Source organism: Panthera onca, chromosome B3, assembly GCF_046562875.1.
Source record: "Panthera onca isolate mPanOnc1 chromosome B3, mPanOnc1 haplotype 2, whole genome shotgun sequence".
NCBI classification, from domain to species: Eukaryota; Metazoa; Chordata; class Mammalia; order Carnivora; family Felidae; genus Panthera; species Panthera onca.
The window spans coordinates 117,252,730-117,270,035 of record NC_138344.1 but is presented as its reverse complement, the minus strand read 5'-3'; the positions used below and the strand labels follow the sequence as shown (position 1 = coordinate 117,270,035).

Below are 17,306 nucleotides of genomic sequence, written 5' to 3'. Positions count from 1 at the left end.
GCCCAGGGCACAGAGGTCAACTTGGAAGGCTTCCTCCCTGCTTTTACTGACACCTGTCAGCCCATGGTGTGCTAGGCCAGGCCTGTCTGACTGGCTCTTTTCTCTCCTGCCCCTGGCCTAGGCTGGTCTACCTTCTTCTGGAAAGCCATTCCTCTGTGAATTTGCCCTGGTGTGGCACCATACTTTGGCTGCTCAGAACTGGCCACCTGGCCTCTGCACCTGCACTCTATCCTGGTTCACCGTGTGGGGATGCTCCCTACTCAGGGGTCAGGGGACTGCTCCCAAAATGTCCTGCCCCCTGGATGTATCTAGAAACCGGGATGTAAGTGCCATGAAGACAGGGCTCGTTTGTGCCATTCTCCTGAGCACCAGGATCATTGGCGAGGACCCACGCATATTGCAGTAACTCCCAACTGGTGTCCACACTCTGCCTTTCCTCCTTCAGTTATTTTCAAAGTGATCGTCTTAAGATACAGGCATCATCATGCCGCTCTTTGCTCAAAACTTCCAATGGCTTCTGATCACACTCAGAGTGGAAGCCAGCCTCCTCTCAGTGGCCTGCATGGCCCTTCAAGGCCCCTGTCACTCTTAACTGGTCTCCTACTCTGCCTCCTGGCTCACCATCCTCCAGGCAGATGGGCCCCAGCCTCGGGGCCATTGCACTGATGGCTCGTGTGCCTGGAACATGCTTTCTTAGATATTGGTGTGCCCCCTTTCCCCTCCTCAGGTTTGTGTTTTCCTAGCCACATTTCAAGGTGTAATCACCCTCCTACTTCCTCGGGTACTCCAATGTCCCCTCCTTTACTCTGTTTTTCTCCAAAGCACTGATCACCATCTGTTGTGCTATAGGCCTCACTCATTTATTTTAGGTAATTGCTCTCTGCACCCTCCCCCCCAACTAGAATATAGTTTCTATGAGGGCAGGACTTTCCCTCTCTTGTTCACAGCTGTGTCCTCAGCCCTTAGAATAGAACCTGGTACACAGTAAGTGTTTAGGAATGATTTGTCCAACAAATGAATAGGGCAGGGCATTTTCCATGTGGTTCTGCTGTGGTTTCCAAATCTGCAGGACAGTGCCTGCCCTGGAACTGAAGCAAGGCTGGCATCTCGCCTTTGAGCTCTGTCTCATCTCAACCTCCTCTGTCCTCAGCACTGCTCTGGACTTGGCCTCTTGGCTTCTTTCTCCCTAGGCCCATGCCCAGGCTGGGGGAAACGCTGCCACACCGCCTCCAATGGTCTGAGAGTGTCAGAGAGTGAGGGGTTTGCTGGCAGGTGCCGCCACCCTGGAGGTGAAAGGAAGGCACTCACATTGGTTAGCATCACGCCCCTTGGGCAGACGCTCTGCGTCCCTTGTCTCCTTTGGCCCAGAGCAACACCGGGAAGTGGGCTTTGATCCCCTAGTTTTACAGATAAGGAGATCAAAGCCCAGTGCGTGGTTTAGGGTCCTAGAGCTGAGATTTCACTCCTGAGCAGCCTCTTGCACTCCCTGGTTGTCTGTATGCCCTTGTACTATCTCAGCGCTCCATGTGCCTGCCACCATCCTTCCCCCCCTGCCCCCACCAGGCATTGACCTGGTCTGCCAGCCACTGGTGAGCTTCCTTTGGCAGTGTGGGCGTTCTCCTGTGTCTCAGGGGTGGGCAAATGCTCATCTGAGGTACTCACCCCTGAGTGGTGTGTACGAGGGCCCATCCTTGCCATGTTGGCTTGGGGGTGAGTGGGTAGGCACACCAGAGAGGGGAGACAGAGGCCATATGGGGAGACCAGCAGCCCTCCTGTTGTCTGGATATCCTGGGATTCTAAAACAGGTGGTAGTTAGGGCCTGCAGGGTGCAGCCTGGGTGATGGGTCCTCAACGTGAACCTCACCCATTTTGAGCTTTATGAATCACAAAACGGGGAGTCAAATGCAGCCAAGACAATGGCGCCCCTGAGGAATGAGCAAATGGATTCCCGGGAAATCAGGGCTTCGGTGTGCCCCCCACCCCAATCTCTTCTCCTGTGTGGTGAGAGATAACACTATCCACCCCCCATTCTTTCTCCCCATGAGTCAGAGATTCTGATGGGGATGAACGAGATAATGATTCTTAAGCTCCTTGCTTCTCGGTGTAAGTTGATGTATAAATCCAAGGAAATATGATGAGGCTTAACTCCTTAAAATAATAGGCACTCAGAAGAGAAAACATTTGTATTTTTAAAGAAAAACTAGAGGCAGGTAAAAAAAAAAAAAAAAATCTGAGCCCTCCTGATGTAGCCGAGGATTGTGTGCCATTGTCTGTGGGGGTTCCTCCCTCCCTTTCGCACCATTACTCTGTCTCCAGGCCCCTGCGTCAGAGAGAGCCAGTGATGGATGGACGGATGGATGTGCCTTGTCGGGGTGTTTCACCACTATTTCCCTTGGGGCAGTCTGTCTGTTGGCAGAGCACAGCCTCCCGGAAGATGGTATCTCGTGCAAACTCGACAGCTAACAGACAGCTCCTCTCTTTGTGTATTTCCCCAAAGAAGAACTGTCTTAATCTGTTTTTTATATGGCATATTTTATTATAATCCATATATGACTTGCAGGTTCCCAGTCCTCCACCCTGAGCCAAAAAAATGCATGAGGAGTCAGAGACTCTGTGAGCCTGTGACATCCAGGCGTTTGCATTTTTAAATGGCCTGGGATTTAATTACTCACTGTGCTCCCATGTTGCACTTTCGGGTTCATCTCGCCCGCATCCTGTTAATGAGCTCAGTGGCTCCAACAACCCAGTGGAAGCTTTGCTCTCAGTGTGTTGGGTGGCAGGCTTGGGGCACCTGTGTCAAAAGCCTGTGGCTTTGATTTCCACCCGAGAGGATGGCTGCCCTGTCCACAGCCCTGGATAGAAGCCACTTCTCTGGCAATGTTTTTTGTTTTTTGTTTTTTGCTTTTATTTGTACATTTTTCTTTCTTCTTTCTTTCTTTCTTTCTTTCTTTCTCTTTTCTTTCTCTTTCTCTTTTCTTTTCTTTTCTTTTCTTTTCTTTTCTTTTCTTTTCTTTTTTTTTTAAAGACTTCCTGTGCTTCAATCCTTGTTTGTCTAAGAGGTTTTTTTCTTATTTGGAAACCGATTTGCTTCGGTTTGCACAGAAGCTGTCTCTGGTGTGATGGATCGTGCTGGAAGTCACCCAAGGAGTATCTCTGTTCCCAATTAGAAGTGGAGGCAGCGCTGCTTACGGGGGCCCAGGGAGGCGGCTGGCTTGGGTGACAGCTGCTGCCGCTCTGGAGAGAGTAACGATCCGTGGGTTTATATCCTTGTGTATAAAATCAGGCTAATTTAAAGATGAATTATGTGTGGGTTTTGGACCGTTTTCTTTACGTGTTACATGTGTGATGGCTCTCGTCAGGTTATGTGATCCCCAAATTTGTGCGAGGGTCAAAATGAGTATGCTAATAAAGAATTACTAAGTCCTATCTCTAGATGGAGTGTATTAGAATAAAACAATCAATGAAATCCCTGAGGGCTCAATAGGGAGCATGTCTAGGATGTACGTTGTGCAAGAGCTTGGACCTGTTACCTTGTTTTTCCCTTCACTCTGGGACCTCCTGTGGTCAGGAGCCAGGGAATGTACCCTCTGCCAGTTTGTTGGGAGGGCACTGGTTGGCCTGTCATTCTGACCTTGCAAGCCTTACCCAGAGTGCTTTGAAACCGGGGTTTGCCAGTGGTCAGCTAGAACGCTGGCCTGGAATGGTGCTCAGCTGGGTATGAAGAAGGCCGCATTAAGAGCCATACTTAATGTCCTTCCATGTTTTTGGGAAACAAAATCATAGCCCATGTTCCTTTTAATACTATAAACTATCAACCTGCACGAATATGGTAGCCACTAACCACACGTAGCTACGAAACCCTTGAAATATGGCTAATCTGAATTGAGATGTGCTGTTAAGTATAAAATTAACACCAGACTTTGAAGACTCAACGCAAATCAAAGAATGCGGAAGATTGAATTATTTTTTTTTTATATTTGTTACACACTGAAATGATAATGTTTTGGATGTAGTGGGTTAGAGAAAATATATTGAAATCAGCTGCACCTGTTGCTCTTTGCTTTCTAAAATGTGGCTGCTGGAAAGCCTAAAATTTTGTAAGTAGCTTGCATTTTGTTTCCGTTGGACATTAAAATCAGGATTATTCTAACTTTGATAATAGTTACTTGGAGCATTTACAGGGCCCTTGGACCATCCCACGTTCTTTACATATACGATCGAATTTGGAATGATAAGTTTTGAATAGAAAAAACAAAATCAAAACAAGAATTGATAAGCCTCATTTTCCACTCTGTTTCCACGCTGGGTTTTTTTGTGGCTCTTTCAGAGTTTCCTTAGGCAGTGTATTACCTTGTTTAATTTTCACACCAACCCTATGAAGTACTGTGATCATCCTTATTTAACACATAAGGAAACAGAGACTCGGAGGTCTGAGTCATTAGCCTGTGGTCCCTCAGCTAATACAAGGCAGGGTGGGAGCTTGACGACAGGGGCATCTGAATGCAGAACTTCTGTGTGCCGATCAAATATTTGGTAATTAGGCAAAGAGGATGCCACTAGGTTTCTCCGTGACCCTGGGAAGGGCTCTTTATATTTCTGTGCTACGCTTTCCTCCCGAGGGATTGGCTGCTAAAGGCTATTGGAAGTCCCTTCTGGCTCTTTGCATTTAGGGAGCCCATTTCACTGTTCTCAATTTGGTTCTGTTTTTGCTCTTGGTTCTTTTACCGTGCCCATCTGGTAAATGACCAGAGGACCAAGAGAGTAGACTGAATTATGGAAAAATAGGATGGAGGAGTATTTAGCAGGGGAGGAAGAGGGAGAAGGATAAGGAGGAAGAGAAGGAAGTTCACAATGGATGGAAAGTTCCGTGTGGGGTCAGTATTGTTGCAGAAGGGGTGAATACCACATGGAAATGTTCATATAGAGCAGAGCCCAGAATCATGACACAGACCTGCCCTCAGCTTCAGCAATGATCTGCCTTTTATTTCGAAATATGAAAACTATGGAGAGAGTTTAGAGATGTAGTGGAAATGCACAAAGGTTTGGAAAAAGGCTCTTCGAGGAAGAACCAAAGAGAGACAAGGTGACGTCTGTACAAGCTAGAGAGTGTGTGAATGGATTCTGGAGGCAGATTGGGGTCCAGGCTGGGCTTTGCCCCTTAATAACTATGTGACACTAAACAGGTTCTATACCTCCCTAAGCTGCAGCGTCCTCATCTGTGAAATGGGATAGTAATTGTGCTCACCTCTTGGGTGGGGGTGGGGGTTAAACAATACATAGCAATAACAGCTGCCACAGTTTGAATGTTTACTATGCGCCAAGCACTCTGCATGTACACAAACATGTCAACGCCCACTGAGGCTCATCCTGGGCCTGCAGAATGCTAAATAGGATACATAAAGTGGGGCTCTCTTCATGATCTCCGTGGCCTCTAGGAAGGATCCTTCGGCTGCATTCGTATTCTGCTGTGTGGCTTTCTGTGAAGTTACTTAACTTCTCTGAGCCTCAGGTCACTTGTTTATAAAATGAGATGATTAAAGCAGATGATCTGTAAGGCTTTTTTCCAGCTCTAAAATGCTGTGCAATTCTGGAAATAGGATTTGTTTGGTGCTGAGGAGGCTAAGGGGGATACTAAAGTAGGAACTTCAAATATATATATATATATATATATATATATATATATATATATATATATATGATTATGATAAATTCGAAGGATGGTAACCAGCTGTTCTCTTTTCACCGAGGACAGGACACGGGGCAACATGCTTTCATTGTTTTGTATCAGACGTTTAGAAGCCTTTTTTTGACTTGGGAGGAAGAGTAGGCTCTGGAGTTGCACGCCCTGAACTCATTAAAGCAGACAGTGGACTGTTTCTCTGACGTTCAACTTTAACATAACTTCCTCACGTAGGCCTTCCCTGACCCCCGATCGAAAGTAAACCCCCCCCCCCCCCACAGTGTTCTTCCTTCACATTTCCCTCTGTTGTTTCCCCCTATTGCACTTATGACACTTTGTAATTGCATATTTATTTTGCATGCTGTGTTTAGTGTCTCCTTAGATTGTGAACCACCCAAAAGCCAGGGCCGTCTGCATTTGGTACACCTCCCGCGGGCCTAGTGGTAACACGGTGGTTCTTTGTAAATATTTGTTGAATGAATAGGGATATGGATGACTTTCAGAGGTGGTTGATTTGGTGGTAGTACTTCTTGATGGAGGTGGACCCTTTGCTTGCCTTTTTTTTGGTAAGAAAAACCCCAAAGATCTTATCTCTCCAGGAACTCTAGACGCTGTTTCTCCTTCCCACCATTTTCTCCCGGGGGGTTGGTTTCTTCAGTTTTGCTGGGATACCGTAGCGCCTCTTTCTTGTGGACTGGTCAGCCTACATCTGGTTCTGAGGAGATGGAAGGGGGTGGGTAGAGTTCCCTCTGAGTCAGAATAAAGCCCAGCAGAGGAGGACTTGATTGTGCTGTTATTTCCATTTTCTCCCCCCGATCCACTCTTCATCCTGGGGCACTGACCTTTAGCCTCCTTTATCCTGGGAAACTGACCTTGGTATGCCGCATCACTGAGGCTCCCTTGCCTTCTGGCGTCTAGTTGAGGTTGGCCAATGGGAGGGCAGAGGAGGAAGACAAGGATGAAAGAGAGAGGTTGGACTTGGTTCTTTCGCCCATGAGCTCACTGAGGCTGCGAGTCACAGATCTGTCGAGATTCTTGCAAAGGCTCTCCCTCTGTCCCTCCATGAATAGCAGCGGTAATGGCTCCCCACTGGGATGCTTCACCCTTCCATGTTGTTCCCGTGCTCCTGCCCACACCTCTGTCAATACTTCCTACACTAAACTCTCAATTCCCCCTACACCTAGGCCATTTGTTCCCCCTGACTATTTTCTCGGGCACCCATCCCTCATATTCCTGTATTCATCTTACCTGATAACAGGATAGGAGCCAAGCCTCTGATTGCCACGGGGGTATGAGGTACAGAATTAGAGGAGATTGGATGAATGTTTTGTAGCAAATCAAAATATGATCACCTATACCTGAGGTTTCGGTTTTTAATTTAACAAAAACAAAACCAAAAATCTTCCTTTGGGTTAAGAGTTTGGGGGACATCTTGAGAAAGGAATTCAGCTTCTTTCTCTTGGTCTCTTCCACACATAGGGCTGACTCTGGCTGCCACTGCTCAGCGGGCCCTATGACCTCAAGCCCTAGGTAGCCAATCAAACTGTGACGTCTTCAGAAAAAGTGCCCTGGTGTGCAGGCACTGCGGCCCCCATCTATCGATCTGGGGTCTGTTAGGTATCTGTGCTCCCTCTTCTCTTCCCTTGGCTTTAGTGGTCTTTGTATCCCTTGATGAGAACAGCCTCTCTGAGGTTGAAACAGCTTCTTTTTTAAAATTAAAAAAAATATTTTAAAATTTTATTTTAGAGAGAGCACATGTGGAGGAGAGAAGCAGAGGGAGGGAGAGAGAGAGAGAGAGAGAGAGAGAGAGGAAGAATCTTAAGCAGGTTCTACACTAAGTCAGTGTGGAGCCTGACTCAGGGCTCAATCCCGTGACCCTGGAATCATGACCTGAGCCGAAATCAAGAGTCAGATGCTCAACTGACTGAGCCACCCAGGCGTCCCAGAGTAGCTTCTCATGGAGCAACCTGGAGCTGGGCAGGCAGGGTGGCTGAGGGGAGGTCATGGAGTTGCCAGATAAGACTTGGGGTAGAGGGAGAGAACGGTAAGACTCGAGGCTAATGTTGGTGTATTGCTGTAGAGTTTTCAAAGCACTTCAAGGTAAAGCAACATATTTATGTCCCACAAAACAGCCCTGTGGGGTACTGGGCATTGTTACCCTCACTCTCTAGATGCACCTTGCCCGTAGTCACTGTCCATCTGGAACCATTTCTGTGCTGCCTCTGCTGTCTGTGCGGGTATCGGCAGGGTTGGAATCTGTCTCTGGGACTGTGAACAGGAGATGAAAAAGCCGGACCCAACTCCGGTGTTCCTGTTCCACCCAGAGGAGAGAGCGCAGGCTGTCTCTAGCCCTACCCAGAGCTTCTGGTTCCTGCGTGCCCTCAGGGCCACCCGCTGTCCCTCCTGTCCCTCCTGCTTCTAATGACCTGACCCTGCTTCTCTGTCCTTACTTTTCAGAAGTGGAGCTGCCCCTGAAAAAGGATGGCTTCACCTCAGAAAGCACCACACTGGAAGCCTTGCTCCGTGGTGAGGGTGTGGAGAAGAAGGTGGATGCCAGAGAGGAGGAAAGCATTCAGGAAATACAGGTATTTCCGTGCCCGCTGTGGGGAGTGTGTCCAGAGCGTCACCATTGTGCTTCCAGAACTCTGGCACTGGCTGGGGGTCCTCCTCCCAAACTGCCCCATGGCATTGCTGCTGGGAGACTCGCAAATTCTTTTCTAATTTAACCTGTCCCCCATCCCCCAGAAGAAGTCATTATTCCTCTCCCTTCGTGTCTACTCAAAATATATTTTTTGCTTGCTGTGTGCCAGGCGCCGTGCTGGGTCCTGGGGACACGATGGTGAACCAGATAGAGGGAGTCCTTGCCCCTGGGGAGCAAACAGTCCATAGTTCAGTCTTGAAACCTCGGGGGTCGTCTACACCAGCTTGTCCTGAGTGAGCCCTTGCCCTCCGCTGCCACTTGCTCACACCCTGTACTCAGCTCTAGTCCACAGCACCCTCTCCTCCTTCAAGGCCAGTGTAGGAGTCACCCTTCAGGCAGGGCTGGTGGGTCCTGTCCCTCCCTGTTTGTTTAGCACCCTCTGTTCCCAGCCCTATGGGGCTCTTCCTACTCCAGATTTTAATGGTGCACTCTCACCATTTCTCATTTATCTGCCTTGAATCTCTGGCCTTGAATACAACGGTTGGCACAGAATATTGTAGTAATATTAATTAATATAAATATTAAACAATAGCATTAATAATTAAATATAATTCAATTGTTAAAATCAAATTACATTTATATTAAATGTATATTTTATTATACTTTATATTTTATGTGACACATATTATATATCATATTACATATTTATTAATTGTATATCTAATTTAATGTTTAGTATTTGCATATTAATTCATTGAAGTTATAATTAAAGCAATAACAGTTAAAGTTTTGGTTTGCTTCCTAAGTACCAGCAAGTCAGGGCGTTCCACTGAGTCAGGGACCATGCTGTTGTGTTCACCGTCGTCCCCTTGGGGACTTGCACGTGCCCGGCAGTCGAATCTCAATAAAGATGTAGAACGAAGCAGTGAATTGGCCTCCTTCTCTGCCATCCCGTGTTCAGATGAATGGTCAGGTCTTCTCCATGTCACAACGTGGCTTCTATTGGCTGCCTCCTCTCCTCCTGAGAGTTACAGCCCTAGTAAAAATCCTTAATAGCTGTAACCTCCATGCATCTAATGCCCCTTGGAGTCGTCTGTCACACCCAACGGTCAGTTCATTGGGAATCCTGTGAGCTGTGCCCACAACCCAAATCCAGAGCACAGACTCTTCTTAACAGGTCCCTCTGCTACTGCCCTGGTTCCGGCTGCTGTCATCTCTGGTCTGAAGGGCTCCAATTATTTTCTATTAAAAAAATATGTTTTTAATGTTTATTTATTTTTGAGTGTGAGCAGGGAGGAGCAGAGAGAGAGAGAGGGAGACACAGAATCTGAAGCAGGCTCCAGGCTCTGAGCTGTCAGCACAGAGCCCGATGCGGGGCATGAACTCATGACCCGTGAGATCATGACCTGAACCCAAGTTGGACGCTCAACCGACCGAGCCACCCGGGTGCCCCTGCAGTTGCTTTCTGAGTGGCGCCCTTGCTAGTGGCTGAGGGGGAACCCTTTAATACCTAAGCTGGATCCTGTTGTTACTGGGCCTGCAAACTTGCACAGGCTCCTGTTGTCCCAGAATAAAAAGTCAAGGCCCCTTACCTCTCCGACTAGGTTGCTTCGCCTTTTCCTTGCTCACTCTGCTGCAGGCACACTGGTGTCTTTTTGCTCCTTCTAGAACACACCAGGCACTCTCTTGCCTCGGGGTTTTTGCTCGGCCCATTTCCTCTGCCTGCAGAGTCCTCTCCCCAGACCTCAGCTGGGCCCTCACCCTCCCCTTCTTCACTTTGTGCTCCTGTCTCTTCTCTATGAAGTTTACCCCAATCACTGTGTGTGCTACCACATCCTGTGTCCTCCCTGCCCCCCAGCACCCCCGATTCCCTTACTCTGCTTTCTTTTGCTTCTTCTTTTTTTCTTCCCATAGCTTTGATCGCTATCTAACATACTTTGTAATTTGCTGATTTGTTATGTATTGTTTATTTTCTGTTTTCTTCCAATAGAATGTAAACTCAAGGGTGGGATTCTTTGTCTGTCTTGTTCACTAATATATCTGGAGCATGCAAGCGGTGCCTAGCACGTACACAATAAATAATCTCTTGAACAGATGTGCAAGTGAACAGATTCCTGGGAGTCACCCCATCCCCCGTCCTTCCCCTCTCTAACATGTCCTACTTTGCTAGCTGATCTTTCATGCCGAAAGAAAGCTCAGCTTGTGCCAAGCCCTTGTTTAAAAAACTTAGCTGAAACACTTGTTTCCTACTAGGTCAATCCAAAATGATGCGTCTGATCTTCTTGGGGCTCCTCTCTCTGCTCCTAACCTAGTTTTCAGGCTTATTTCCCCTCACTCCTGAGCTCCTCTCTTCTTCAGTCTTCTTCCCTCTGTGCCTGTGGTCATGCTGTATCCTTTATGTGGTGAATTTTTTCTTCTACTCTATGTGTACAAATTCCACCCATCAGTTAGGCTCAGCCCCAATACCACCTACCTCATGAAGCCTTTCTTGATCGCCCCACAGCCAGAGGGATCTCTTCTTGTCACTGACATTTAGGGTGCCTAGTCCTTTCTTGTTTGTTTTTTCCCCTATTCATGTATTCCCCTCTTTCTCCCAGATTTTGGACTTTCAGGTCTTTGAAGTTAAGGTCTGTCACATCTGTATTGTGCAGTTAGCGTTAATTTCACAGAATCAGTGGAAGGGACAGAGCCATTGCCCAGAAGCCCTGATGCTCTAGCGATAGGTAGTCTCACCCTTTCAAGCTGGTTCGGGTTCTTCTCAGGCAGCCTTGGGCCAGTATATGGGTCATCACTGTGGAATTATCATCATCACTAACATCTCCTACGTAAATGGAATGTCTGATATGTGCAGAGGTGGGCTGCCATCTACTGTGCTGGAAGCCAAAACCAGGACCATGAGCCAAATGAGTTTACACATTCTTATTGGCTTTGGTTAGTAAAATAAGGCACATATGTAGTGTATAGACTGTACTTGTTCCATTTTTTTAATTCATTCATTCCACCAAAGTTTATCGAGTGCCTCCTCTAAGCAGGCACTGTGCTAGGTTCTGGGGAGACAGAGAAGCCAAGAGAGACCAGTCCCATCTGTTCACCTTTATATTCTAGTATGATCTATAGACAGAAAACACATAAACAAAGGCAATAATTGCGTTTCAGGATAAATGACCATGAAAAGAACAGAGTCTGAAGATTCAATATGAGAGGAGGGACAGATTCTAGGTAGTGTCCTATGGGAGATAAGAGATTTAACCTCAGTCCTAAGGGATGGGAAGGAGCAAGTGAAGTGAGGCTGTGGGGAGGAGCTTTCTGGGTAGAGGAACGGTGTGTGTGAAGGCCTCGAGATGGGTCTGAGCTTGTAGTTTTGAAAGAACAGACAGAAGATGCAGAACTCATAGAACTCAATAACAACAACAACAACAAAACCCCCAAACAATTCAATTACAAAATGGTCAGAGGACCTGAACAGATATTTTGCCAAAGAAGACATAGAGATGGCCAACTGAATGGATAAAGAAGATGTGGTATATATACACAATGGAATACTACTCCGCTCTGAAAAAGAATGAAATCTTACCATTTGTGACAACACGGATGGACCTTGAGGACATTATGCTAAGTGAAATAAATCAGAGAAAGACACATACCACACGATTTCCCTTATATGTGGAATCTAAAAAACAGAACAGACAAAACCAAACCAGACTTATAGATACAGAGAACAGATTGGTGGTTGCCAGAGAATGTCAGATCATGATGTTGTTCACCTGAAACTGATGTAATATTGTAGGTCAAGAAATAAAAAGAAAAACGGGAAAAAAAATTTCGACAGAAGGCCTGTGTGGCTTAGAGGACCGTGCCGGTGGGGGGAAGGGCCTAGAATGGAGTAGGAGGGGCCGGCAGGGTCAAACCACTCTGGCTTCTCAGGACATGATTTCATGGGAGTGAAAAAGGAAGCCATTTTAACCAGGGGAGCGAATATGTGTTTCTTCAAGATCCCTCTGGCTACTGCCTGGAAAGGAGACTGGACACGGGGCTGGTGGGGGGAGGGAAATCAGTTAGGAGGCTTTGCAGTGTTCCAGGCCAGAGATAATGGAGTCTTTAAAAGGCATTCCTTCTTCTTTTTTAAACACAACCACAAACCATTGTTATCATCACCGTAAAGACTGTTTAGAGTAACAGGGAGAAAAGTTATTTTAAAATGTGTTTATTTTCCAGATAATGTCCTTGGACAGAGAATGCAAGTATGTTAGTGGGGGATCAGCTGCATCTAAGTTGGATCCCGGCCCTCGACTCCTCTGCACAGGACGCCCCCTCTGCTTCCTGAGCCCTGAATGCGAGCTTTGTTTGTTAGGGACTCCTGGCTCCTCCCTAGTTATGCAGAGAGGCTTCTGGGTGTCGGGGCCACATTGCAGGAAATGCAAACACACTGGGGTGGCTGCTGTCACATCTGAAGCCTGGGGCACAGAATAGGGGTTCTCAAGACACAGGGAGACCAATGGGAAGAGGGAGGGAGAAGTCATTTTACTTCCGGACATCGAGGCCAGGCGGCACTCCTGGAGATTAACTCAGCAGCCTTCAACCAGTGTTTTATCTTCCAACCCTGAGTCCATATTGCAGGTCATAAATCCCTTCATAATAAAAAATGAGAGTGGAGTCATATTGTACAAGATGCCAGAGGCAATGACCTTTAAGTATGAGGCACTCGGAACTCGCCATGATTAAATGACTTCAAGACCCGGAAGTTGGCAGGACAGCTGTTTGAACAGCAACAACAGTCATAACAACAACACCTGATATTTACACTGCATCTTTTCACCAAAGTCTGCAGAGCATTTGACTTGTCATTGTCTTGCTTGACTTTCACTTGTGTTCCCACTAATGGTTCAGGGAGCCAAGATGCAGAGAGCCTAGGAGGCTTGCTTGGGACCTGGGCTGATGTTTTCTAGCTATGGGCCACAGGTCGTGTCTAGCAGACAGAGCTGCTTCTCTGTTGGATGGCTGTGGTTGGCCTTGAGAACCCCCATGTGCTGTCAGCTGATGGCTTCCCAAGTAAGCCCAGTAGAGAAGCTGGAGAATTTACTAGATCTGTTTTGATCTAGTAAATTGAGGTGTATTATGTAGACCTTATGTGAACCCCTGTGGTTGGGAGAGAACTCCAACATGAAGGCAGTGGGAGAAGGTACCTGGAAACTCACTCCTGGGCTTCCTGCTTGGAAGACAGGCCAGAGGTGTTGTCCAGGAGGCTACCTGAACAGTGATGGTGAGACCACATGTCAGTGCAGTGTGTGCTGCTTGTAAGCCTTTTCATAGCTTGTGTGATTGTCACGCCATCACAAGCGTGGATGGATGCTGTTATCGTGTATAATATGGTGCCTGCCTTTTTTCTAGCTTCATCTCATACGAGTCTCTCTCTGAGTCACTGAGCTCTAGTCACACTTGCCTCTTTCTGCAACGTGGACAAGCCAAATTCCTCTTCCTCCCTCAGGGAGTTTGCTCATGATGTTCCCTCTGCCCAGAATACTTTCCCTCCCACCGTGCCCTCCATCCCCATTCCCCAGGCTAGTCTTTGCTCATCCTTTACATCTCAGCTCTCTTAGGTCACTTCCTCAGGTAAGCCTCTCCTGACCCTCAGATTAGGTAAAATTCCCTCTAACAGCCTCTCCTAGCAGCTTGCACCTGCCCATCACTGCATTTATGGCAGTAGTAACTATATGGTTATGGTTTTTATTTAAATCTGTTTTCCCTTCACTGTACTGTGGAATCTTTTTAGGGCCAGGCCTGACTGTAGTCATTCTGTGGCTTGTCTAGCATGTAGTACAGCCACGTAGTCAGCACTAGACACATGTTTGTTGATTGAATGAATAAATGAATTCCTATTTTATAATTGGGGAAACTGAGGCACGAAGACATGATGACTTTCCCAAAGTCACACAGTGAGTCCATAAAGAAGCTCCTAGTGCCCCAGACATGGAGTCCAGTGAGCTCCATCCCCCTTTCACTTTGGGGAGCTGGGTCCTCTGTCACAATCTTTCATTTCTCCCCAAAATCTAGAAGTACACATCTTACCTGTCCTCCCCACTCCCAAAGGGAATGAAGTGTTCATGTCTCTACAGGAAGGGTCTACATAATATGCCTCAATCTTCAGGCATAGGGCTGAGAAATGAACAGAAAACTCTGGGCTGATGAACCTGACTTGACTTTGGTCTTGGATTCACTGTATGACCTTGGGCAATCAAAACTGCTTTTAGCCTCAGTTTATTCACCTGTAAAATGGGAATTGGATTCTCTGCTGCTATGTGACTCACAGGGCTATTGGAGAGTGATAATTAAATTCATGATCTTTAAGCTTTCGTTACAAGTAATGTGCTTTAATGAAAACCCATTTTTCTTTAAAAAAAAAACAATGGACGATTAAGAACAACACATTAATGTCAAATTCTGGTCAGATGAACAGGAAGTTACTTGTTTTCATCAAACAGGGCAGGGTTCCAGAATGGCAGAGAAAGAAGGAACATATTTTCATATTTAGGAACAAAGGAAAATTACATTAAAAAAGTTAAGTTTTGAAAAACATCTTGGGTCCACATAGAGAAGCGCCTCTACCAGAGTATTCTCTTTTTAGAAAATGTTTCTTGGGTAAAAATAGTTGAAAAAAGTCAGTGTTCTGGGAGGATTGGGCTGGAAGGGGCCCAAGGGTTTGAGAGAGTTGTTACCGCCAAGAGCTCAGACTCTGGGCAGCATCTCGGAGGCCCTGCTTCCCAAGCAATGGCAGCGTCTTGTTTTGTTAAAACATAACAACAAAACAGACCCCCCCCACCCAAATCACCCCCGGATGGCTTTCTCCTTTGCATTTTATTTCTCAACTCTTTTGTTTATTTTCTTGTCTTTTCAGAGGGTTTTGGAAAATGATGAAAATGTAGAAGAAGGAAATGAAGAAGAAGATTTAGAAGAGGATATTCCCAAGCGAAAGAATAGGACCAGAGGACGGGTAAGCTGGAGACGCCATGATGGAGGGAAGAGATAAGGGAGTCTAAGGGTGGAAGCACAACTGGTCCCCAGACCCAAAGTCCCACTTCAAGCAGACAAAGCTCGTGTACACGGCCTCCCTTGATGAATACTCAGAGAAGAAAATGCCAGAAGAGCTCTGACCCCTGGTGATAGCCTGTAAGAGTTCAGCCCTTACAGGAGGGAGAGGAAGGGGGTGAAGGTAACCTGAGGGGACAGTGAGGGTCCTGGGAGGGTTGGGGTGGGGTCTGGAGAAGGGTAGAGGATGAGGAGAAAGTGACTTTTGGACCCATTACTTGGTCTTAAAAGAAGGCTGAATTTTCCTATCCCTGGGGCTGCCCCAGAGTGACGAGGTCAGGACACCTGCTTTGGGGTATATTTCACTAGGTGGAGAGTAGAATCATGCTGGGAAAGCGTGGGGGCCGTGAATGGTTTCCAAATGGGTGGGGCATGGGCTTTTGGTGTGGGCCTGGGATGTGGCAAGAGGAGGCCAGGAGCCTGGGAAATGGGCGGATGAAAAATCCAAGGTGGAAGGTATAAGCCTATGGGAGTGGTCCTTGAGGGGAGGGACCCAAGCCTGAGTGGTGCTCTCAGACATGCAGGTTGCTTCTCCAGAGTGCTCGTATCCAAGCCCAGTAGGCTTTTGGTAGTCACCCTCAGGGGTCTGCAAGGGCATCTGAAAATAACCAAGTGACAAGGGACCTCCAAGGATAAGCTTTCTTTCCATCTAGAGAATTGGTCTTCAGTCTTCTGGCTCCTTCAGTCTCTGGACAGGATCCTTACCCCTCCCATGGATAATAGGCTAGTCCTGGGTGCCCTGTGGGTTTGGGTCCCGTGATAATTATGGCAAGCCTCTCTATTCCCGTGCTTCTTGTGCTTTAGTATACATCAAGATCACGAGGGGTGCCTATTGCAATGCACATTCCCAGGACCCTACTCCCAGAAGTTCTGGTTTAGGAGGTCTAGGGTAGGGCCTGGAAAGCTGTATTGTAAGCAAGTTCCTAGGTGAATGGTGCAAACAGTCCAGTTTTGCCCACGTTGAGCTCAGATGCTCTGACTTGCTGACGGGGCTGGAATTTCTCAGGCTGGGCAGGGCAACCCTGTCATGTGTCATGCCTTTTATAGTCGCCAGCCAGCTTCAGTAATGATCTTGTTTTATTTATTCTTTACTCCCATTTGTTGTTGGTTTATATATTTATTTAATTTTTGGGAGAATATGTGAAAGGAAGTCATAGGCATTTTGTCATTTAACCTGCACATACCTCAGAGTATATCTCTAACAAATATCATTATTATACCCAGTACAAATAACAACTACTCTAATATCTACTATCTAGTCCCTGATGATTTCCTCAAAAGTGCCTTTTTACAGTTGGTTTGTTTGAAACATAAGCCTCTTTTGTTCCATACCTCTTCCTTGCTCTACCCCACCGCACACATACATATTTTTTTCTTCTCCACATCATTTATTTGTTGAAAAACTTGGGTGGTTCGTCTTGTAGAATTTCCCACATTCTAGGTTTGGCAGATTGGTGGTATTTAATGTATCCTCTTTATTTTCTGAAAACTGGTGGTTTGATTAGAGACTTGATTAGATTCAGGGTATTTGTGTATGTGTAAATTTTTTTTTGGTGGGGCAAGAATCTTCCCTGTGCTTCTTAATGCATTACATGAGGAGGTACATGTTGTCCAGCTATTCTGCTCTTGGGGGAAAATGGACCAGTGGATTTGGGTATTGTCAGCCTGATCTCTCCTTAAAAGGTTCCCCATCAAGTTTCCATCTGGTTGCTTCAGCAGCCATGGGTAAACTTGCCTAGACCCATGACTTCACTGGGGGCTACAAAATAGTGAATACCCAATTCCGTCATTGGAGGAGGATTTAGGATTTCTGGGCCTTTTGCAAACTCCAAGAGCTGTGTGCCTCCAGGCTTGCTTCTATCCCTTCCCTCACCCCAAACCAAAGTTCCTTGAGTAGATTGT

General features: G+C 46.7%; 1 protein-coding gene across 10 annotated transcripts in view; it reads left to right on the top strand.

Annotated features, from left to right (window-relative positions):
• DPF3 (double PHD fingers 3) overlaps nucleotides 1-17,306 on the top strand; it is a 303,761-nt gene that overhangs the window by 177,885 nt on the left and 108,570 nt on the right. For all 10 annotated transcript variants that reach the window (XR_009605553.3, XM_060617356.3, XM_060617353.3 and 7 more), the window contains 2 exons: nucleotides 8,138-8,265; nucleotides 15,214-15,309. Coding sequence is in view for 9 of the 10 variants with exons in the window: in XM_060617356.3 (XP_060473339.2) it covers nucleotides 8,138-8,265; nucleotides 15,214-15,309 (224 nt within the window). In the remaining variant the exon portion in view is untranslated. The remainder of the gene's footprint in view (nucleotides 1-8,137; nucleotides 8,266-15,213; nucleotides 15,310-17,306) is intronic.